The 23,844-nt window shown below is 42.1% G+C and overlaps 2 protein-coding genes across 7 annotated transcripts in view; one reads left to right on the top strand and one right to left on the bottom strand.

Annotated features, from left to right (window-relative positions):
• abr (ABR activator of RhoGEF and GTPase) overlaps positions 1-17,377 on the top strand; it is a 139,091-nt gene extending 121,714 nt beyond the window's left edge. For 5 of the 6 annotated variants that reach the window (XM_053440916.1, XM_053440918.1, XM_053440919.1 and 2 more), the window contains 7 exons: positions 9,986-10,045; positions 10,367-10,476; positions 10,609-10,748; positions 11,902-12,036; positions 12,185-12,290; positions 13,449-13,605; positions 15,797-17,377. In XM_053440916.1, coding sequence (XP_053296891.1) covers positions 9,986-10,045; positions 10,367-10,476; positions 10,609-10,748; positions 11,902-12,036; positions 12,185-12,290; positions 13,449-13,605; positions 15,797-15,886 — 798 coding nt within the window. In that variant the 3' untranslated portion in view covers positions 15,887-17,377. Of the gene's footprint in view, positions 1-1,461; positions 2,043-9,985; positions 10,046-10,366; positions 10,477-10,608; positions 10,749-11,901; positions 12,037-12,184; positions 12,291-13,448; positions 13,606-15,796 lie in introns of those variants that run through there. The other variant, XM_053440922.1, reaches the window with a different exon arrangement.
• Positions 17,378-17,872: 495 nt separating this feature from the next.
• timm22 (translocase of inner mitochondrial membrane 22 homolog (yeast)) lies at positions 17,873-21,419 on the bottom strand. Its single transcript, XM_053440923.1, has 4 exons — positions 21,167-21,419; positions 20,041-20,237; positions 19,241-19,313; positions 17,873-19,159 (listed from the first exon to the last, which is right to left on the bottom strand). Exons 1-4 carry the CDS (start codon positions 21,417-21,419, stop codon positions 19,083-19,085), a joined length of 600 nt encoding a protein of 199 aa, XP_053296898.1. The 3' UTR covers positions 17,873-19,082.
• Between the last annotated feature and the right edge of the window lie 2,425 nt (positions 21,420-23,844).

The raw sequence follows: 23,844 nt of genomic DNA on the forward strand, positions 1-23,844 counted from the left end.
TGTCATTCAGCTCAGTATATAAGAATCATGTTGCATTTTATCTTGCTAAAGAGGAAGTGATTCTTCAAATGTTGCTACCATTACGAGGTTCAGTACCCGTGTATCAGTCTGATATGGTGAAATGAAAACGATCAAATTATCAAAATAATCTGGCGGCGATTTTGACCTGCGGTTTGACCCAGTTACCAAACATTGCTGTTGTTTATCCGAGGATGGAGAAGAAGACGTGTTAAAAAATATATTGTGCGCCTAAATCGTACCAAATTCAACACAGCACTTCCTCGCACCCTAAACAAATGCACCTGCCAATTTGGAAGCCGATCAAATTAATCTTTATATCAATCAATTAAGGCTCTTGATGTTGAAAAATGTTTCCTCAGTGATTAAATCTGATTTTTTTTTTTTTACATTTGTGGGGAACATGCTCCTCTCCTTATCTGAACCCTTCATGAACCACTGTACCAGGCATCGGTCTACCTGCCTGCGCACAGCAGCTCTGAATCATAACAACCATTCAGCCCGGCAGTCTTACTGCTCTAAATGCAGCCTCGTGTCTGTAACCTTTCCCCAGCAGCTTGTTTCCCCCTCTCCTCTAATTCAAATGAGATGGGACAAGGTGGATGGAGATGGAGGTTGACAGGCACACACGCCGGCTGCCCCTTCCTCCGATCGATCCAATTTTCTACAGAGGAATACGCTGTTTTAAGAGCAGCCGGGCTGTCCTGTTTAATAAAGATGGTGATTCACTCTGCAAGTCTCGCAGGAGGTGTGAGCGCCTCTGTGGTGTGGGTGTCTTTGAGTGACTTTCCAATGTCAACAGACGGGGGTTAGGCATTGTAGTGGAAAAATGCACGCACAGTCGCACACACATTTACGCTGAGTGGAAAAATGGAAATGGTGGACCTGAAGAAGAGGATTGTGGTGAGAGAGAAAAACAACACAGACAGGAGGAAGGAGAGGCTGGAAAGAAAAGGAAAAAATGTGGCCCCTGTCACATCTACGTGGGACATGACAACGTGGAACCTTTTTAAAGCTTATTCGGTTGTTTTATCCATTAGAACATTTATCTGCTGTTCATATTTCTCAATCAATACCTCCCTACTTTATAGTTTCACACCTTCACTGCCTCTTTCCTCTTTATCACGTTCCTCCCTCCACTCTCTGGGAAAGGTTGACGAGGGGTCAAAGCACTGAAGAAGAAGCAGTTGTCCTTCTTTCATCCCTCCTTCACTCTCCATCTCTCTGCCCCACTCGCCTTCCTCATTGACTGTTTATTACTCCCACCATCCCTCCCTCCTCTCTTTTGGAGGTGTGTCCATCAACATCTGGAGGAGTGGGGGCTGCTCAGTGACAACGGGACCTCATTCACTCCCCCTCCCTCCCTCCCTCCCTCCTCTTTCTCTCTCTCTCTCTCTCTCTCTCTCTCTCTCTCTCTCTCTCTCTCTCTCTCTCTCTCTCTCTCTCTCTCTCTCTCTCTCTCTCTCTCTCTCTCTGCCTCGCTCCAGCGCTCTGTGTCTGTGTTTGCCGTTGTGGAACTCAGATTTGCTTAGTGAGGAGATGTTGGCTGCTGACTGTGGAGTGAGCTCACAGATAGGGACAAACCAATGCGGAATTATTATCAGGCTTATCAAGGAAACCATGGCAGCATCCTGTCCTCCTTCCTTTCATCACTCTCTCCTCTTCTGAAGTGAGTGATCATCTCTTGGAGCCTTTTTTTTGTTGTTTTTGGTGAATTCCCGGAGTGTCTCTTCACCAGCATCACCTGGTCCGCTGATCTGTGAGAGGTTAGCGTGGGGATCCAGCCAACATCCTCCACCTGTGTTTTGGTGGGAGGGGGGAAACCAAGAGGCGTTGGGATGACGGAGATCATGGTGTCGGATGTAAATTTGAACTCGGTGTGCGAGCGTCTGGAGCAGCACTGCTGCGTGGACCAGAACCAGCACAATCTGTCCAGCCAGCCGCAGACCCCCGTGCTCAAGAGGCACACCAACACCGGGGCCAAGCTATGGGGCCGCGTCCGCAGCAAGCTCCTCAGACAAAAGGTCTCTGGCTGACATATGCACACACACACACACACACACACACACACAAACACACGTCACACACATACACACATGTCACACACATACACACATGTCACACACATACACAACCTGTGTTTCCTCTTCTCTTTTATTTCGCATTTGTTCTTTCCTATTCATCACTGTGTCACTTCCATCTGTTTGCTATGTGTCTCTTTTATGTTCAGTCTGTTCCTCTCCATGTGTGCGCTCTCTCTCACCGTGTGTCTTTCTTTCAGTTGACTATTGTTCTTATCGTAGCGGCCTATTGACTGTCTCCACACGGCAAGTGATAGTGCGAAACTCTGAACCTGCAGTCACATCCACTACAACACATGCTAAATACTATTTATATTCATTTTATTAAATTTACTATAAAATCTTTCATTTAGGCCATTTAACTTAACTTTATCAGGGGAAAACGGTATATGTTTATCTGATATTAGAATTTGTAATGTATTGTATGCATTTATAGCTTATTTCCTCCAAAATTAAATAAATAAATCAAAATAAGGTCAATGCTGTTATTTGTTTCAGAACATCCTGATGTTAATGATTTGACAAATAACACCAGAGACTTAAAAGGCCAATTATTCTTTGGATACTAGACTATAATTGCGAGAGGTGTAAAGAATTGTCATCACCGTCCGTGTTTATGGAATAATAACTTCCTCCTCCCTATTGCCATTCCTGTCACTCTCTCCATCCACCCGTCTGTGTTTTTCTTCATATAAAGCTACTAGTGAGGACTGCATGCGATTTCCAAATAAATGGTAAAGCTCGTAGTTCAGTATCAGCCCGACTCCCTCTACTGCCGAGTGGAGGTACTGTCTCCGTCTGGCAGAACTGATCCAATGCCCCTTTGGCATTTTAAGCTCAGATATTTTTATCTGCCTCCAATAATTAACTGTCACATCATCCGCAGAGCTTTTTCCCACTATTTATCAAATAAGTTTCCCGACAGTGTTTGGCTATTGATGGATCTGTTACCCAAAGACGGATACACACACACACACACACACTTACACACAAACACAAGTTTGGTGCTGCATAGTTTAAATGCAGGTCTGGGATTGTGACTCATGCATGGGTGGAGGAAAAAGGAACATTTTCTTTTTCTCCAGATGCTTTTTGTATGTGGAAAATGGAGAGGAAGCACGTGAGCCCTTTTCTTGTTCTATGCATAGCTCTGCACACGCAGCTAAAACTATGACTAATGTGTCCAGATATGAGTCCTGGATGAATTTCTCTTTTTTAGTTTTACTGCATGTTTGCACATTTATTTAGCAGTCCTCCTCTTCTTCTTCACAAGTGCATCAGCAGCAGTTTGGGCTGTGGTATGAAGTGTTTCAGAAAAATAATTCAAGTCTAGGGTTGACTTGACCTTTCCTTCAGCGCTTTCCATTATTCAACAGGCAAGACAAAGGCTGACCCCTGGTTATACTGGAAGGGATAAAACTTGGAATTACTTTCTAAGCCCAGACTTAAATGCATTGACCTGCAGGTCCTGTATTGATCATTCTTTCCCCTGTACACACATCCCCGTCTTAATGTCAAAGAATGTGACTTTAAGACCATTTCTCTATTTCATTTTCATCTCAATATGGCAGCGTTATATTTAGTTTGACAGCATGTGATCCTGCCTTCCAGCCCATCACCCTGAGCAGAAATCCCCTCTCACCCAAATGCTCTGTTCATTCATTCATTTTGAATGAAGCGTTGCATGCCAGGTTTTATGAGTAAACTTGTGTTGCAGTCTTTTCCTTTTGATCCTTTCAGCTTTCCTACCGTGCACCCGCCCCCTTGCCTGGATTTCTGCCTCTACACGGTGGCTGTGAACGCAATGTTAGGTCATCTGAAACAGGAACATGTCAGGGGGCCTGAGTATTCAAAACGCATCTGCAAACATCAAAATCCGGAAAAAAAAAACATTATTTGCATAACATTTTTCTCCAATCTCCAATTTCTCTTTTATAGCTTAAATCACTCATCTTCAACTGGAATATTTATTTTTCTCTCCCATTTTCTCTATAAATTGATAAAACTTGCCTCTAAAAAATCTTGACTGTCCCTTTCTAAAACATGCAGCTATCTACTCTGAGAATTATTTATGAAGGATTCCCAAAGACCACAGGGGCTATTGCTTTTCTGTTTGCGAGCCTCTGTGGTATGCATCATATTATTTGGAGGAACATTGATCTTAGCGGATGCATGGCGGTATGGAAGCACAGTGTCGGGATTGTCCTCAGCCTAAAGCGGCACCTTAATTAAGACACAGTCTAATGAGATGCTGGGCTGGCACGGAACTCTAATTGGCCTCTAACCAGACATTGTGTGTGCGTCCCAGCAGAAGAAGAAATGATGATCAAGCGGTTAGCGGGTTGTTGTGTGTCTAACTTCACGTTTGGCTGTTTTTGTCGCTGGTGACCTGCTTGCCGGGCACGTTTTTGTTTATATTTTTTTTGTAGACTTTTCAGCGAGCTTAGCGGGAAGAACAATGGAGCTGTCGTGCCGGCTTAGCAGTGGAAGAGAATCTGATCCAACCATTATCATCCGTGCTCACTCTACCTCTCGCCCCCGCTGCATTTTAACCCACATTCAGAATTATGCTCTCCCATTTGAGCACGTTGATTAGTGCAGAGGAGATATTAAGCTTTCATCCTTCCCGTGTGCCTTAAATGCCAGGCAGTCCCATTATAGCCCTTTTATATAGGCCACATAAATCTCCGTCTGTCCCCACCGGAGGGCATAGCCTTTTATTGGCCCCAATCCATCCCCAGTGTGTGAGATCTGCCATTGGTTAATGAGCTCCAGGAGAGAGAGAGCAGGTCACTAAAGCATTCTGAGGTTGGTGCCCACAATGACCCGCTCGGCTCTGGTCCCACAGCCGGCCGTGTGCAGGTGGGCTTTAATCTCAGTGGGGTGACAACAAGGCATTCATCATCTAATTAAGCTGTGAGAGTTGGGAGATGGGAATTTCTGGTATGTTGTTAATGTGCTTTAACAATCGTCTGGGCCCAGTTAATAATGGAAAAGTTGTCATAGTTGTACATGAAGATGATGAGTCAGTTACAGCTGTGGTGATGCTGGTTGGAGCTGCTGCTGCTAATCGAGACGTTCACCTGTGTATTAAAGGTTCAGTGAAGCTCGGCTCAGTATGCGAAACCCTGAACTGGAGAATTGAATGTTGTCGCTGTTGAACTCACCGATCGTCAACATCAAATACGTTGAGTCCTAAATGCTCCTGCTATTTTATTCATATTATCATGTGTCCACCTTGCACCAAGTTTGACATCGTACTTCTTTGGCCCTTAACGATACTCGTGCCAAGTGTGAAGCCACCAAGATGAATGATTCTTGAGATGAGTGTTTCACATACATACGGATGTGTGGCTATAATTAGTAGATGGATGGATACTAGAGGGCCTTTAAAAGGGTTGCAAATATAATGTGTCATACTTTTTTGCAGAAAAACGTTAATCATCCATTTTTACTGAAGCATATGGGAATAGAGTGTATTAGACAGGGATATTTTTTGCTTTACAGCATCATTGAATACAGTAAGTATGTATTCAACTCAAATCCAGCGCATTAAAGGGCTTTTTCCCCCTTTTCTATTCTTAAGTGTAGGATAACTCACAATTCCTTCCACATCAGTGCTCTTACTCACCCAGGCTGCAGGCAGGGCTGTGTTGCATAAGTGTACTATGAATCCTGTGTGTCGCTGTTTACACGCCCTGCCAAACACACCGCCTGAGAGTTGAAAGGCTTATCGGCGAATCGCAGCTCTCCGCCGGCCCAGAACCCGAGCCGATTGGCCCGCGCGTGGAAGTCGACGGACGAGGAAACATGGCAACTGAGTCACATAGGCCTCAAATGGCCACAGTGACATCAGCAGCTGTTGACTAAAGACACTCTCACTGATGCAAACATAAACATTGTGCTTGAGTGGATCATGAGTCTAAAAATAGTGATCCGCTTGTATTCGAGGCAAATTAGACTGCAATGTAATGTGTTGGGAAGGAATGAAAACAACAACACAAGACTCAATCACTGCACAAACAATTCCTGTAATCCTGCTGGAGTTGAGGAGCCCTGCAGTTTGAGCAGCGTTCTAATTAAAGCACTAATAAAACGCTTTCTGCAGCTGAATGAATATTTAATCAGCAAGAGAGCATCAGAGGAAAACTGCCATGAAACACCAAGGACAAATTAAACAGAAATTCATTAATTTAGCATATCAGAGGATCAAGTTGTGTTTTGAATATTATCACCAGCATGTGGTAACTCTGCACAGCAGCAGTGGGCTAATTACGTGTGTGGGGATTTAATTATTGAAGGCTCTACACATCATTTCAGTTATTGTTTGACATAATGTCTCCTGCTGCTTTAGAACATGCATACTAATTGTTTTACATCTTAATAAACCAGCACTCATTTCTACAGACTCTCCACATACTCACTCTTATCATTTACATTGACTTTGTTCTTTTTTTAAATATACATTTTACCAAACAGTACGGTGTCAATCATTCCACGAACAACTTTAAAACTCCTTTTACAAGTTTTTCGTTTTCCAGTAAAGAAAGCTTTCATGTATAGTTTTCTAATGGATGATCATGCCACAGACCATGTTTCAGTGTAATGGCTGCAGGAGCCTGCCTTTTTTTGTTCTCCTGCTGTAGCGTTGCATGTGAGGAAGCACGTCTCCAGTGTGATGTGGGGGGTACAGCCCCAGAGGGGTACAGACCTTTTGACTGTCCCTCTGTGTCAGTCTGTTGTTGCCGTCAGTCTCATGATGACTGCAGCCGTGTGGCTCACATCTCACTGGAGAAGGAGGATTCAGTATCAGCCGGTTCCCGAAGTGTAGTGGTTATCACATGAAAAGTCCTCAATTTCGAAACTGGGCCGGAACACTATTTATTGATCTATGATACAGTCCCTTAAAGATCCAGTGTAAGATGTAGGTGAAAGGAATCTATAGGCAGAAATTCAATATTAAAAGAATCCTAATGATTTTCTCACGAGTGAAATCACCTTAATTGTACTAATTGTTGTTTTCTTTACCCTAGAATGGGCCTCAGGTTCTCTTTCATGCTAGCAAGCGGAGGGTGAGGTGATGGGTATTCAGCTGCAACATGAAACCTCTAGAAGTCACTATACCCACATATATCAGTTCCCTATATATGACAAATTCATCAAGATCCGCCCCATCTCACAATATTAAAGAAAGGGATTTTTTTTTTTTTATATAAACAAACAGGGTAAACTAACCTTTAGTGATTGTACCTCTGTACCAAGTTCCCCTCGCTGCATTTGCTCTTTCCCTGCATTGGCTATATGAAAGAAAGAGCATGAGGTAATAGAACAGCCTGACTGATCTTATAGTTGTTTTGTGTGTGTGGAGCAGTCAGGGCAGAGGACAGGCTCACAGCTCGCTGCCTCTGCTTTTGAAGTTGAGACTCTATTAGATATTTGTGCCTGTGCTCCTCTTGACTGACAGCCAGTCCAATCAGAGGCTGGAAAAGATACTGAAGTCAGCCATCCGTTTCTGTAGGGCCTACAAGTGGCTGCCACGTGCCCCCTGTCGCACTCATTTCAAATGCTTAAACACAGAGAGGAAGGATAGCATGATACTGTACAGAGTGTGTATCTGTCTGTCATAGATGCACAAATGTATTTATTGTATTCTATAATAGGAAAAGGCTGCAGCTGGGTACCACAACTGGAATGCGTACAAATCCTTTTTAAATGCGGCCCATGGCACAAATGAGTGAATGCAACAGTCGGCTACATTCAGAGTACGTCGGTATTAGCTCCAGGCTGCTGTCTGCTGTGTTCTCGCCTCAGTCGTGCCCCCTCGATACTTTTCACTACTGTCCTACAAAGAGAGCTTTGACATCACAGTGATGCCATCTTCATCTGAACCATATAAGCCTGAGGATGTTTCTAAAAAAAGTTAAAACACAATCACAAAACAGTTTCTGACTGGTATCTTTTTCTAGACTTTTGCATGAATGCGCTTAGATGTTTTATGATGTTTCTCCTTTAAGCATTCAGGAACAGTTTTTATTTTACTTCTCATCTGTCTGGACAGAGGTAAAAGGACAGATCTGTCTGGACAGAGGTAAAAGGACAGATCTGTCTGGACAGAGGTAAAAGGACTCAAAAACAACATTAATTCAATGTCCACCACCGTCATATTGAGACGAACATAACCAGCTTTATCACTTTATTTTGTTTTCTAGGCTATGTTAAGATTGACTCTCCTCTAGAGCCACACCTTTGTCTCTCGAGTCTTCCAGTTACTTGCTGTTTCTTGTCATTCAACATAGTATATTAAGTCAAATATGTGGCTCTGAGTTTGCTTCCTGCAGGCCTCCTCAGCCAAGCTGTCTGCACTCATCCCTTTAAACCGGCTCATTTCCCAGGAAAGACAGAGGACGGGAAATGAGCCAAGATCCTCAGAATTTTTTAATAAAAGAAAAATATTTAGCCCAGTCGAGGATACAGTTTTGAGATGGGTCAGTGAGTGTAACCACTGCCTGTAAATGATGCTTTTTGTTTTCACAACCATATTGGAGTTCATTCATTTTTAATGAGTTTTTTGGTTTCGAGCTTAACGGGGGGTAGCAAAGAGGAAATAAGGGGAAGGAACAGTTTTAGTTTTTTCAGTGAGTCCATTTTGCGGGAGGCATCAGCAGCGAGTCCTGGATCTTTGCCTGCCTCTCTTCTTGGCAGTTCTTGTGTAAAGACCAGATTGGGTTGATTACCTGTCCCTCGTGTTAAACCCAAACCCTGCTGGGAAAACAAGCTCTAACCATAATAGAAATGCGTGTAACCGATGCCAAATGGCCTTTTTAAGAGGTAATGAAATATGCCCAGTGAGAAGTTTTAATGGTTGCAGCCTAATGCTGACAGTAAGAGAAGTGTGCTGCCCCTGTGCTCATCCAACAATCATTATTTTCTCGAGTTCAACGCCATGGGGGGTTGTAATGATATAACTGTGGAGTGCGGCTGCTCAAACAGCCCATAAAAAAGACATTAGCTGTTGTGGCCTCAGCTCAGCGGGCACAGACTCCACGAGATCCATCTATTACGTCTCAGAGGGAATCATGGGACTCGCGTTCTAGACTTTGAGAATGTGTGCGGTGTAGTAGGCCAAGTGTCTGAGCCAATATTGAGCCCCTGTCGCACCCCCAAGAGACTGCAGAGGGCAAATTTGGGGAACATAAGTGGCATCATTCTTCTCCAAAGTAGACTATGAGACCGTGTTGTTGTAGAGCCGCAGTTCCCGGAGACACACACCCCCATGACAGCTCGACTGTGATCTGGGTCAAAGGTGAGAGATGTGGAGGATCGGTTGTGAACTCTGGAATCTCCGAACTCGAAACTGGGCGGGACCAGTGTCCTTTGGTCTCTAGCGTGATTGGATCCATTTCTGCAGAAATACTAGATAAACTGTCACTGTTCATCAACTTCTGAAGGAGAAAATGAGGAATGAAAGTACTTCACTTAAAAAAAAAATGAATCCTCTATAAAGGTTGTGTTATTTAAAACCAAATATAGTTTTCAGCAGATGTCACTTTTAGGTAACGTTGGCCTAATAATGTAGATTTTCTTTTCCCTGAGTGGGATTTTCCTTTGTGCCAAGTGTATTTTTCATGAAGGAGAAAAAGCATATTGTTTTGTACTGGTGGCTCGTTCCCTCGCTGCTACAGCGAACAGCTGCTTCTCTCTCTCCACTGTTAGTTGCTGTCATGCAGAAGTGATGTGATGCATGAGTTTTCATTTGTGAAAAACATCATCTAATGATCTGATTAAGCTGTGTCATCCTGTGGGAAGATCTCTGTTTGAATTCAATCATGTCTTTATTTGATAAAAGCCAAAAACTTACCGTCCAACGTGTGTGTTGTGTCTTTCAGCTGGATCCTCAGACGGTGCAGTCCAAGAACTGGCACCTGGACGTCATAGAGATGAACGGGGTAAGAGGAGTCTAGGGATTTTAACTGTGAAAGGGATTTAAATCATAACATACATACACTAAGTATTGAAATCATATTTGTTTGGCATAGGTAGTGTTAACTAACCCAGCTTTTCTCATAACCAAATCTGTTTCCTCACATTCCTGCTGGAAGTCTAAGAGCGAGTTTAGTCCTTGAAAGAATGAGTGCTTTCTTTTTTAAAAGAAGAACATATTTTTAAACATAAGCTATAAAAGGGGGTTGGTGATTGTCCCAAAGTCAAATTCTGGCTCCCTCAGAAAAATGCAGTTTACTTTAGCTCTGTTGTTTGTTCATCGTCAGATCAAAGTGGAATTCTCCATGAAGTTTACAAGTCGGGACCTCAGCTTAAAGAGAACGCCGTCCAAAAAACAGAGCGGGGTGTTTGGAGTCAAAATCAACGTGGTGACAAAGTAAGTATGTTCCTGTTATTGAAATCAGGATTCTCAAATCTAAATATATGAATAAATACAACCTTAAAACCCTGAATATTCACCCACCTCAGAAATGTTCTCACGGGTGTAACTTGCTGTTTCCGTCCACAGGCGTGAACGCTCCAAGGTGCCTTACATAGTCCGTCAGTGCATTGAGGAAGTGGAGAAGAGGGGGGTCGACGAAGTGGGAATCTACAGGATCTCAGGGGTGGCCACTGATATCCAGGCCCTCAAAGCAGCTTTTGACACCAGTAAGTCTCCACTCACTGGTTTCTGTGGGACACTGCCCTCCATCTAACTGGGGATAAAACAACCATACTGATATTTTCTGTCACCACCATGCAGCAGGGTTGGGAATCAGAGAACAGGCAAACTATATTAAACTCTACAGTATATCACAATGTATCAGTTACAGAAGGTGGGAAATAATTCAAAATGAAAAGTGCAATTTAAGCCTTTTCAACAAACACATACATAGATATATGCAACGTTGCATATTTACGAGAAAGAAGAGGAGTTCCTGAGGGAATTGTTTGCTGTGTCAGAAGACCACATCTTTGACTTAATAACTCATTAAAAGTCATATGGGCTGTGTACAAAGTAAATTTAACAAAAAAGCTGGCAAAAAGTAGAATATTTGAATTAAATAAGCTTATTTGATGGTAAAACAATGATCTTCAGTACTATTTTGTGTAAACCTAAACTGGTAAACTCGAACCTAAAGAACAAACCAACTTTACTGTACTGTATCTGTGCTTTAACCAGACATACTTACATGCTCAGTACACTCCTCTGACCAATGACTGTTTCCATTGTGCTGTGCCAATAAATGATATTGACTTAATCTGACAAAATACATGAAACTTAAAAATAATTAATTTTTTTGTCCCATCAGTGTAGCATTAAATAATTCATCCTATCAAATGATCTGATATCAAGTCAGCCATAAAGCATAAACCTAGTTTGTCCATTGTACTTTCTCGGATATGTAGTTTGTGCATAAAGATTGTACGTGTGGACGTTTAAGAGGAATATACTTTTAGAGACGTTACCGCAGCCCAGCGACGCAGTAAACAAGGTGTTGACTTTAACAGTCTGTAGAGATTAGATCTGTGGGAACTGTCAGCGAGTCCTGCTGAGGAGCAGCAGCTGTCAAGTCTTCAACTTCCTGATGTATAAGAGTCGTTCACAGCTGCTGTTACGTCACCAGGGTCCGACCGAGCAGAGGCCGTTAACACCTCTCCTTTCTGGAGGTGATATTCAACACATCTGCATCGGACTCCAACTGAGTTATGAGAGATTCCATCATTCCTGGAGACAGAGAGAGCAGCTGTGTTATTGTGGGTCTGTGCTAATGCAGTGTGTTCAGTTTCTAATCCCTCTGTGTCTGTGTCTGACCTGTAGATACCAAAGATATCCTGATGATGCTGAGCGACATGGACATTAACGCCATCGCCGGGACTTTGAAGCTGTACTTCAGGGAGCTGCCGGAGCCTCTGCTCACCGACCGCCTCTACCCCGCCTTCATGGAGGGCATAGGTGAGAGCTTCAGTAGAGGAGGTGTTTGTCAGCAGCAGGGGGCAGTTTGAGGATTTTACATAGGAGTTATGTTTGCCCATCTGGAAGGGATAAGGGTTAAAGTTAAAAAGCTTAATTGGACCTGACGTCTTTTTCCTCTCCCTCACAGCGCTCTCAGACCCAGCAGCAAAGGAGAACTGCATGATGCACCTCCTACGCTCGCTGCCGGACCCCAACCTCATGACCTTCCTTTCTCTGCTGGAGCACCTCAAACAGTAAATGAGCGCATGCACACACGCGCACACACACACACACACGGAAACCCTCCCCTCATACAGAAACACCCCATGGCCAGAGCTTTGCCTAAAAGGAGGAGATTTATTTCTTTCCAGCAGAGTTTTTCTGTCTCTGTTTTTTCCTCCAGTGACTCATATTCGATGTCAAAAACACAGCGACAACTGAGAAGCTCCCTCACCTCACCATCTTGCCAAATTAGTGTGTTCACCTGGAAAAAGGGCTTCATTGAGAACCCTTATGAGCCACATTTAAATTCACTAGATATTTCAGAGATTTTTATCTGGATCTGCACCAAATCACACACACTCATAAATATCAGTCCCTTAAACAGTCCAGATTTAGATCAACAAAAATGCGTAAAAAAAACAACTTATCTCTCAATGATAAAGTTAGTAATATCAACCTTCCTGGTTCCGCCCCCTGATCTGTATCTGCACCAAAATTGAATATGTTCTTTTCTGACTGATTCCACATCCTTTTACCAGTTTCATGGTAATCTGACCAGTAGTTTACACACAGTCCTGCTAACTAACAGACAAACAAATTCTTTCAGACGAAAAACATAACTTCTTTGGTTAAGGTTACTAGAAAAGTGAGATCATTCATAATCAGACAACATATTCACACACTTCTTTCATCCCTCCTCCTACATCCAACTCTTTCCTGATTAAAAACGTTTAACCCACTCTCAGGTTGTTGAACCTGTCAACATATTAATGTTTGACCAAATATGTACTGATTATTCAAGTCAAAAATCATAGTGGGAATCCTGACTCAAATAGGCGGTCAAATCAAATCATCTTATCATCCAATGGCCATTTGTCACCCAGATATTGCCATCCTGAAATGAATTCATTCAAAATGACATATTCCTTGAGGTCCTACGGAGCATTAATGACTTTTTTATATTGCTTTGCTGATATATTACTTTTCATTTAATTAAATGTTTCTGTCGAACTTTGCAGTAAGAGTCAGCGTCACGCACTCACCCACAGATTCCCAGTTCAACCACAGTGTTCTGCCTGTCTGCTGTGTTGTATGTGGCTCTGTTTGTAATGACTCCTCACCCGACTGTACCTTCCTGAGCATTAAGCCCTGTCCGTCCTGACTTGATGTCCTGTCTGTCTTTGCTACAGTAGTGTGGCTGAGAAGGAGCCCATCAACAAGATGTCCCTCCACAACCTGGCCACCGTGTTCGGCCCCACTCTGCTCAGGCCCTCAGAGGCCGAAATCGCAAAGGGACAGCACATCACCACCGCCTCTGACATCTGGTCACACGACGTCATGGCACAGGTACATACACACAGACCCACTTCAGACCGGGTATTAACATCCATCCTCAGTGATCCTGACAAATTGCCAGTGCTAAGCACATGTCTGAATGCATTCGAAGGGTCCTGAGATCTGATCACCCAAACCACATTCAGATGTGGTCATATTCTTTTCGCTGAGTGAACGTAAATTCATGCTGGACCCAATCTGAAGGATCAACTGCTAACTGCAGTTTCACAATAAATCATCTTTTCTTTGTACGCTTCTCTTCATATAAGGAAATAATGTACCTGATTATTTGCATACAGAACAGGGAAGTAAGATCCACAAGTTGTCACAGGAGGCACATTCAGGACACGCTTTAATTCCAAGTGTGAACACATGTGCTTAACGTTGAGCTCTTGTGAGCGGATCTCTCAGGACGGATGTTGATGCCAAGACTGAAGGGCCACAGTCATATCTGAGTTTAAGTTTTGGGTGTAATTTAAGTTTTGGGTGTATTTTCTGTATTTTTTTTTTAATTTTAACCTCTCAATGTGAATCCACACATTGAAAAACTCAACATGTTGAAATCTTTAGTTTAGTTTCACTATAAGTCTTCATGATACTGACTAGGAGTGTTCGCAGTAGACTGGTGTGTATTTTTCCTCGGTTGCGTCGTGTGTTTTCCAGATTCGTTTTACTCCCACGTCGCTGAGTGACCCCTGTCACTGCGCTCTGTTCTCCCAGCTGTATTTAGGCTGAGGAACATCCATTCATCTCTACTGAGAGATGAGCTTCCTGTGCACAAATGTATTTTCTTGGCAGAATAAACAATATCCAGAGTAAATCATGATAAATGGGGCAGCGAGCACATGTAGGAGGCCCTTCAGGCAATCACAGGGAAGCTGAGTGTTTGTAATGCAGCTTTTTTCAATTGTAAATGTTTATTGTCTAAGTATACAGAACGTCAAACACCAAAGAAAGATGCTTCCGCTCACAGATCCTGAATATAATCTCAGTGATGTATTTACCCTCATTCCAAAAAAACTACCTAGCAATTAAATTAAGCTCCACTGACTCAAACAAGACACTTCCTGAGAAGCTAAATGCTTTTTGTAAATTAAATTACTCACTTGAAAACTTATTTTCAAGGTAAGCTGTGAAGCTGCGCAGAATTAAACAAACCGTAAATTAAATTAAACTTTCCAGACGTATGTCAGTCTGATGAGACTGATTAATGGGGAGATTAAAGGACTAAAGTGCAGCGCAGCAAGGGAGCAGCATTAGACTGATTCATACATTTTCATCAAGAGGATTGTCTAGACATACAACAACATTATGAAATGTTCTAAAGGGATTTTGCTCCAGTGCCTTTCAAAAGTGACAAGTTGCTTAACAAAATAAAAGTGCAAAGATATCAAATCATAGAAAAGCCAGATCATACATAAAAGTGATCAATAGAATCTTAATCTGAATTCTGCTCCGTGGCCCAACATCAAAGCAGCCTGCTCACTACTTGGATATAAACTTTAAAAAATTTGCTTGCAACAAATCCAGATTCATTATTATATAGTTATAAATAATGATAATTCATAATATTTTTATTATTTAAACTTCACAAAAAGAAGTATACATTTTTTAAGAGAATAAAGTTATGAGGAAACCGAAATTAGTGATTAAATTATTCACTAATAATCACTTTAACCATTAATAAAAAGTGTTAAAGTTCAAAAGATTAAAAACCTTTAATGCCTAAGAAATACTTATATTGAATAGTAGAACTAGGACAGTTGATGCAATAGATCAGCCGCTGCAGCAGTGGCTATGATACAAACACCTCATGGAGGTGATCAATGTTAAAGTTAAAACCTCTGTGCTTGATTTATTCAATTTGCAATAAATCTCATTATTTATTCAATGTATTTCAACTCCACACACACTTCCCAAGGACAACATGATATACAGTAGATGTCCATTGCAGATACGTTTTCATCAGTATCAGTCATCTATCGAAAGTACATCCATGGGTTCGTTGCTAACAGGAGCTGCTCATGGCTAAATAGGGGGTGATGCAGTTTCCTCAATTTAATTTGACTTCCTGTGAGGAGGCTGCGCTGTCAGATTGTGAAACCCTCTGTATAACATGAAGAAGTATAGATTTCAACAACCAAGATGATATGTGTTATAAAATGACCTTCCTCTCCTCTCCTCTCCTCTCCTCTCCTCTCAGGTCCAGGTGTTGCTCTACTACCTGCAGCATCCTCCCATCTCCTTTGCCGAACTGAAGCGCAACACGCTCTACTTCTCCACTGACGTTTAAACCCCCCCCCCCCCCCCCCCACCTTCCTCAGGGTGCCACCTGCAGGTGAAAGAGTGGAAGACTCCATCCTGCCACTCGGTCCTCTCCTCCCAGAAGGCAGCTCATCTCAACTGTACAGCCCCCTCCCCTTCGATGCACACACACACACACACACACACACACACATAAACATAAACATCTCCTTTTCACGCCTCCAAACCAACCGCTCCCCCCCCCCCGCCCTGAAGAGATGGAGCCGAACCTGAACGGAGGTGGTGAAGGAGATTTCCTAGTCATCTAGTAGTCATGCGTCATGTCCTGTTTGTGATGTGAGGAGAGCAGAGCCAGCCCACGCCTCCCACCTGAAGACAACAAGGCATTCTGGGAGCACATGGGGTAAAGGATGAGGGGGGTCCAGATGCCGTGCCATGGTGGCGTGTGCTGTGGCGTCACCTTATGAGCCCTTTCCAGACTATCAGTAGTTTTGTGTTCTCAGAAGCCAGTCGACTCAGCCTCCAGCTGTTTTTTCTTTTCTCCCTGATCAGAGGCATTCCAGAAAAAACACGTTTTATATTTCCGTTCAACAGCTGTTTTCGTTCACTGTTTCTGTCTTTGTGCATGTGGTGGAGGACACTCGGGGATGTGTGAGTGACAACGTGGAGGTGTTTGAGTGACTGAGTGTGTTTAAGGGACTATAGAGGAACTTGTGAGGTTTCAAAGAGGCTGGGAAGTCATCCTAAGAAATGGCTGGCAACGTGTCTCTCTCTGTACTGACAGACAGGAGAGAACGGCCCTCCCCAGTGAGTCTTGGCTGGAATTAGCCCTATTTATTTTAAATATATATAATATGTGTGCCTGTACAGTTCTGTGCAACTAGAGAAAAGCTCTAAGGAGTCTGTTTTTTGAAGTTTATTCAGGTAGTGATGTTATTTTTAGTCCCATTTCCTCACTCACCATGTCCATGGCTGGTAAGCTGTGCAGAAAAGATCACCAGGACGTCTGCCGACCCATTTCAGATCACTCAGTAGAGAGAGACAAGCCCCTCCTTCGTATAAGGGTTGTTGGGGAAAGAAAAAAAACAAAAGAACGGACTTTTTTTTTTCTTGTTATTGCATTGCAAGCCTGTTCCAAGTTTCTTACTGCACTGGTATAATCTATAGGATGATTTGCGTAGTTGCCCTCATTGCATGTTCAGCTTGTCAATCAAACCAGGCCGGGTAACACCAAGGTTAGGTGGTCTCTGCAGGGCCCATGCTACGACTGGCCAAGTCCATCACTGCTATGTACAATGCAAATCTTTCTGCTATCAAGCCTGCGACATATCTTCAAATACTGTAAGCACTGCTAGATGAGTACTATTTGATATTTTTAATATAAGATGAAAATGGAATAAAAATGTTGTATTTTACTTCTTTTGAGAAGAATTTCAATATACTGTACTATTGAGGCTAAATGTCAATGTGAACTTTCCCCCCCTTTTTTAGTAAAATAAAAGCTCCCAAAACACTCTCACTTTGTCTGTTTGTGCCTGAAGAGTCGAGAAATACTATATCCCATTACATAAACATCAGGTTCCAGCTGACTATATGGTACATGTAATAATTGCCACCCTGACTGTCCATTCCCGCGATAGAAGAAAAAAGTATACATTTACAAAATTAGATTTATACACATTTACGGTATGTAATTTTAAGTGTTTGAGAATCCCATTTATATATTTGAGAATTGTGACTTCCACAGTTATTTCATTTTTGTATTCATTGTAAATAAAATTTACTATATCTTAGTTTAAGATTTTAAATCTTTACATACAGCGCCACCCAATGGTCAGTTTTACAATTGGTTCAAAGTGAACTCAAATGAGTGGCACTCAGTAGAACACATTTCTCCACTGAGGCCCAAGTGTCCATAAACTTGATCCATCTAAACCAAATTTCACACTCTCAGATATCAGTTCCCTAAATGTGCCTGACTTTCATCAAGAACCAATAATTGTTCCCTAAGAAATAATAGAAAATATTTTTTTTATTGAATTATTAAACAAGCACAAACAAAAATAATTTCCAGGATCCGCTCCCTGATGCAGATCATTAGTTATTTCTTAGCTCATGTTCCATAATTATAGTTTCATCAGCAGTTCAACACTTTTTGCATAATCCCGCTGACAAACACACAAACCAACAAACAGGGGCGTAAACATAAACTTGTTGGTTTGAGCGTTTTTATTATTGAATAAGATGGTGACTGGGAAAAATTCCATCTATTCCCAAAAGCTGATTACTGAGACGATGGAACAGTTGGCTCTGAACGACAGGACGTGCAGGTGTAATCACAGCAGGGCCTGTTGTGTGTGGACGGGACTCAAGCTTGTTTTAAATAAAGCGTGACTTGTTTTATCCAGACCCAAATGATCTTGTGCTTTAGTGTCCATATTAAATTAACTAATGTCGAGATATTCTTTATTGAGGTTTAAGGTTTATAGATGTTAAGTCTTCACAGATTTTTAGGTGGAATGTTGGTACTTTTATGACAATGAAATGCTTTTAGCTCATTAGTACATATTAGATTTTATAGTTTTCTTTTTTTTTTTTGGAGAGGAAAATAATTTATGTGACTGCACTGCATGTGTTTGTCCTGTGTGCATTATGCCAATTTCTCCTACACGCAACCGTGGTTTACACACTTGAAGATGAGGTTGGATCTGTGCCTATAATACATTTTTGTGTGATTATTTTGAGAAGTTCTGTTGTTGACTGCGCTTCAATATTTCCCCTGTACCCATGATGCACTATGAGTCATCATATTAAAAGGGATGGATGCCAGAGTTAACAAAAAAAACATATTTAATATAAATATCCTGATGTGGATTAGTTACTGAAAAATCATATCAATGTCCTGACTCAGAGTAACAGTGACTTTCATCTAACATTTATACATTTTACCTCTAAAGCTTTCAGCAGAGTTTCTTGATTTTCCATAACAAGTTGGTTTGTTTTGCTCAAACTTCCCAACAGACAAAAGTAGATGAAACACAGGAGGAAAACAGAAGTCAGGTCTGTTTCAGTTCCCGGTGGCGTCACTGTACAAACAGGAACCTGTGACTTCCTCCAAATAAATCAGTTCTGCAGAAATCCTCCATGGTAGATATTCACAGTGAGTCCTCACAGGCTCGTCCACATGTACAGATTCAGTTCTCACTGAGCCGCTCTTTAACGGCTCACCGCCAGTAATATTCAATGGCAGCAGAGAACGCAGCAAAACCTCCACATCCCAGGGCCCCAGCTTTCAGACCAGCTGCACAACAGAAGAAAAAAACCATTAGATGTAAAATACCTTGAATGTATAAAATGAGAGTAAATGTATCAGGCTACGTACCACGGAATCCAATTGCTCCTCCTGTTACGCAACCGCTGTACACTGCGTTTTTCCAGTCAGATTTACCCCGATGCTGCAAATCAAGAGCAGACACAGAAATAGAAATGGAAAAAGTGAGGAAAGAGTGAAGGTTTGTTTGTTTTGGATATCTACATAGCGTTGTGCAACAGTCTAACACCAGGGGGAGCTGTCACTCCATTTTGAGAAAGCAGAGGAGCTCTACAATAACATCTGTCAGGAAATATGGAAGATGAGGCATTTCCTTAAATAGTTAGTACTTATGGTACTTGTATAGCTTCAGTCCAAATACTGTCAGAGATCTGCTGAAGCAACACTGTGAAACCAGACAATGAATATTCCTGTGTACTTATACAAACATTTAAAACTGATTTCCAGTCAGTCAAACAACAATTATCAAATACAATTACTAACCTCTCCACACACCCCCCCCCCCCCCCCCCCCCCATCACACTGAATGAACACACCCCACTCATGTAGCTGTGTAAGTTTAACAAATAAACTTCGGCGTTAAACAAAGTGTTAACATTCATGCTACAGAGATCATTATGAAGTTTCTTAATTTATTTCTTTACTTTAAGCTCTTGCCTCATTCATTTATTCTTTAATATTTAAATCAGATTTCACACATAACTGATGTGTAGTATCATATATAAATGATTGATTTTTTTAAACCACATTCTAATGACAGTCTTTCATATCAGTCCTGTTTATGAACTGTGTGTTTATATCCATCACACATGATGAAGATGCCATGAGGAGCAGCCAGAGTTGGGACTTACTGATTCTATGACGCACTCTGTGCAGGAGAACATGGCGCCCACGATGGCAAAGTTCTTGGCGTAGGACATGCCCCTCGAGCCCATGTCTTTGAGGACTTCTCGAGCTGTCGGAGTTCTCAGGGGGTCTTTAGGATCGAAGCCAACGTTGGTGTCGATGCCGGCAGTGAAAACACCAAAAGCTCCTCCAAGAACGAAGCCTGTGGAGAGAACACACACCGACATGAGTGAGGTAATAAATAAAGCACGAGAGAATCTGCAGACTTCAGGAAGAAAATACTTGTGTAGTTCAGTCAGACAACTCATGTTAGAATGTTTACTGCAACCGTAGAACGTGTGAGTGTTTGGCGTCTAGGCTCCGACTTAATGACTCCCCCCCAATATGATTAGATAGATATGATGGGAATGATGAGCAAATACTTATAACCCCAGTTGGAGCCTACAGGTGAATGCTGGGCTGGTGGAGGGGCTGAAGGAACTGGCAGCAATAGGGAGTGATGGGAAATGTTCTCTGCTTATAAAGTCGGCCTAATAGGGTGGGTGTGTATTATAGATTGTGGAGAGGGAGAGATGTCACATGATGTATGTCACATGATGTATGTACGCTACTCCACTATGACTATTAGACCGTGACTGGTCATGTTAGTGTGATGTGTAGGAGACATGTGGGATCGTGTTGGCAGCTGATCGTGGATTATGATAATAACTCACATATATATATATATATATACACTACTACTGACCAAACCTTCATCATTAGGCCTACTGCTCCCTTCTACTCTGAAGACAAAAACCTCTTCATCTATGTTAGACACAGTCTTTCCTCATGAATGTAGTAAATATTGTTTTCTTGATGTGCTCTGTTACAGATGAAATGTATTGCAACACGACAGATCCCTAACTGGTAACTCACACTGAGGTCTTTAAGATTTTCTCCTCATTAAAAGTTGTTTTGGGGTTGTTCTCACTCACTGTAGTAAAGTGTAAAGGGTAGAGGAAGTCTAGCCTTGTACAGATCGTTAATGTGGAGCTTTGAGCCCAGAATCTAACAAATCCTCTATGATGTATACACAAACCTGTATATAATACACCTGTATATTAAGGGTCTAAGCAGCTGAGGTGTCTTTACCTCCCACACAGGCCAGCACGGACTTGAAGGCGCAGCTCTCCATTCCTCTCTCGATCATCTTCTGCTCGTCGCTCTTCATCGGCATCGGCAGTCCCCCCATCACCCCGGGGCTCAGCTCCTTCAGCGGCCGCTTGTCCCCGATCAGGTGCTCCAAGATCAGGCTGTACTGGATGGTGTCCAGACCCGGAGCAGCCGGGCCCGGCCCTTGCGGGTCTGAGGCAGCAGCGTCCGCAGCTCCCGTGGAGGCGGCCATGTTTCTCAATGACAGATCCTCACGTAAATGTAGCCCACGCTACGACAAACGTCTGCAGATTCGTCACATGTTTAACGCAAAAACACAGAAATAACCAAAATAGAAATAAATAGACTCATACGAATGAAAATTAAAACCGGGTAATATATTTATTAATTTTAATAATACTAATCTTATGTTCCAATAAAGAGTTGCAATTAGATTATTGTGTGCACTTTCGACACAAAGTGAACACGTGATTAAAACAGCCAGTGATCCGGACCCTCCAATAATGCGTGTGATTCAAACTTTAACTTTAAAAAAAAAAAAATTGTTTTATGTTCCACTCCAGTTTTTGATGACCCTAATAATAAAATTGATGGGGATGATGGAAATAATAATAATAATAAAAAACATTAATAATGATACAAAATAATAAATGTATTAACTGATTATAATAATGACAGCATTTATAAAAAATCATAACAATAATAATAATGTGGATTATAATAATAATAATGAGGAGAAAATAACAGAAATAATTAACATAATACTATTGATGAGAAGAAGAAGAAGAAGATGATGATGAAGAAGAAGAAGAAGAAGAAGAAGAAGAAGAAGAAGAAGAAGAAGAAGAAGAAGAAGAAGAAGAAGAAGAAGAAAAAGCAATGTGGTGTACATTAATGAGTATTTATAAGTAAATATAACATATAACAAACCACTATCATTCCTGCAATGAATGCTATTTTCATGCAGCTTAACTCTGTATATATCTGTGGCAGATGTTTTACAGATGTGTTTCACTTCCGGTTTAAATAAAGGGAACAACCAAATATGACTAAAGATAGTACTAAACTCCATGAACTCTCGTATGACATTATTTTATTTTTTCAAAAAAAAGACTACGTCTCCCAGGATTCACCTCGAGCACTGCGTCAAATCAGCTCGCTGCAGCGCGCGCTCCACCTACCGGCTCCAGCGCGGCACGAGCCGTTGGTGGCAGGAGTCGCGTGCGCGTGTCGGTGGCAGCAGCATCCCGATGAGAGGAGACACCGCGGACACAGCGGACAGGTGAGAGCCGCTGGTATCCTCATTACACCGACACCTCACACGACTCGAGCCGCTTTGGAACGTCCACTGCGTCCGTAAGTGTCCACCTCCCCTCCAGTGCGTCTCTGCTGTGGCTTTTAAACGAAGTAACGCGTGTGTGTGAGAGTCGCGCGGGACGTGTTGTTGTGTTGTCGCCAAACCGATGACAGCACGTTAGCCGACAGTAACAAGTCCCCGCTGGCGCGCTGTGCCTTTAATTTAATGAGTAATGATGACTAATCATTGAGGAGCGGACGTGTCGTTTGTGTTTTTAACCTGAGGACGTGTTAACTTCGTGTGTCATCGTGCGACTGAGATGTCAGGCGACATATTTCACATTTCACGTGGCTCCATCCTTGTTTTTTTGTCTCATTTTGCTAACGTTGCACCATTCCTATAGTCGTGAGTTCAGATGGATCCCTGCTCTCCACCTGCCTCGGAAACCTCCCTGTCACTGGCGCACTTCTTACCGCACCATGTCACAAGTCAGATCCGACAGAGATGGTGTTTTCTTACCGAAGCCTGGTGTAACCTGTCACCTCTGATCGGTCTCCAGTGTGGAGGGAAATACTGCAACTCAATCAAAGCTGGGCTCAGGATGTTACAAATACTGAATCTCCTCAGTGCAGCCATCCTTACAAAAAACAAAAAGTATCTTAAATACACATTTTCTCGCCTTATATGGATGAGGAAGAGTTTATTAATTAATTAAATGTTAAATGGTTTCCACTTATCTTAATCCTAATCATCAATCTCCATTCATATTCTCATTGGACTTTGCAGCCCAGCTATAAACTTCGGTCTTAAATGTTTTTTTTTTTTTTATCTTTAAAGCACGTCGATCAATAAAATGTTTAATCACCAGTCTTTATGTGCTGTAGCTAAACTCTGTGTAATTTGCTCCTGACAGGAGCCTGTGCTGACAGATGGAGTTCTAACTGTATTTACCACATTAGCCCCACAGCTTTGGCTCCCTGTGTTTTTATGTGCGTTTCACACTTTGCTGCTGTCAGCTCTGGCAGCAAAATTTTTTTAAATTGGAACCTTTTCAGTGCACGACAAGCGTTTTTCCCCCCCACAGACCCACCTCAGTGCGCTGCAAGTGGTTTCTCTTCACATGATCCGCTCGCCATTTGTTCCTCATTAGATCAGTGCCATGTGAAGCAGCGGAACAAAGTGTTGCTGTGTTAGTTATCAGTAGAGGTTTGTTCTCTGTGTCTTAAATAGGTTTGTAAATGCTTCAATGTGGCAAACTAGCATCCTGACTGAGCTACTGTGTATCACTCTTTTCTTACCATAAAATCTTCTCTTGTATACTGACAAAGTGAAGTCAGTGGCAGAGAAATTACTTAATTTT

Source organism: Pleuronectes platessa, chromosome 15 (genome assembly GCF_947347685.1).
Source record: "Pleuronectes platessa chromosome 15, fPlePla1.1, whole genome shotgun sequence".
In the NCBI taxonomy this organism is placed as follows: Eukaryota; Metazoa; Chordata; class Actinopteri; order Pleuronectiformes; family Pleuronectidae; genus Pleuronectes; species Pleuronectes platessa.

What these genes read in the sequence shown, in the direction of transcription:
- timm22 (XM_053440923.1), bottom strand. Translation starts at nt 21,419, where the DNA reads ATGGCCGCCTCCACGGGAGCTGCGGACGCTGCTGCCTCAGACCCGCAA. An exon ending in CGTGCTGGCCTGTGTGGGAG is followed by an intron (nt 20,238 to 21,166) that starts GTAAAGACACCT and finishes TTCTCTCCACAG; the next exon opens with GCTTCGTTCTTGGAGGAGCT. An exon ending in CAGAGTGCGTCATAGAATCA is followed by an intron (nt 19,314 to 20,040) that starts GTAAGTCCCAAC and finishes CTTGATTTGCAG; the next exon opens with CATCGGGGTAAATCTGACTG.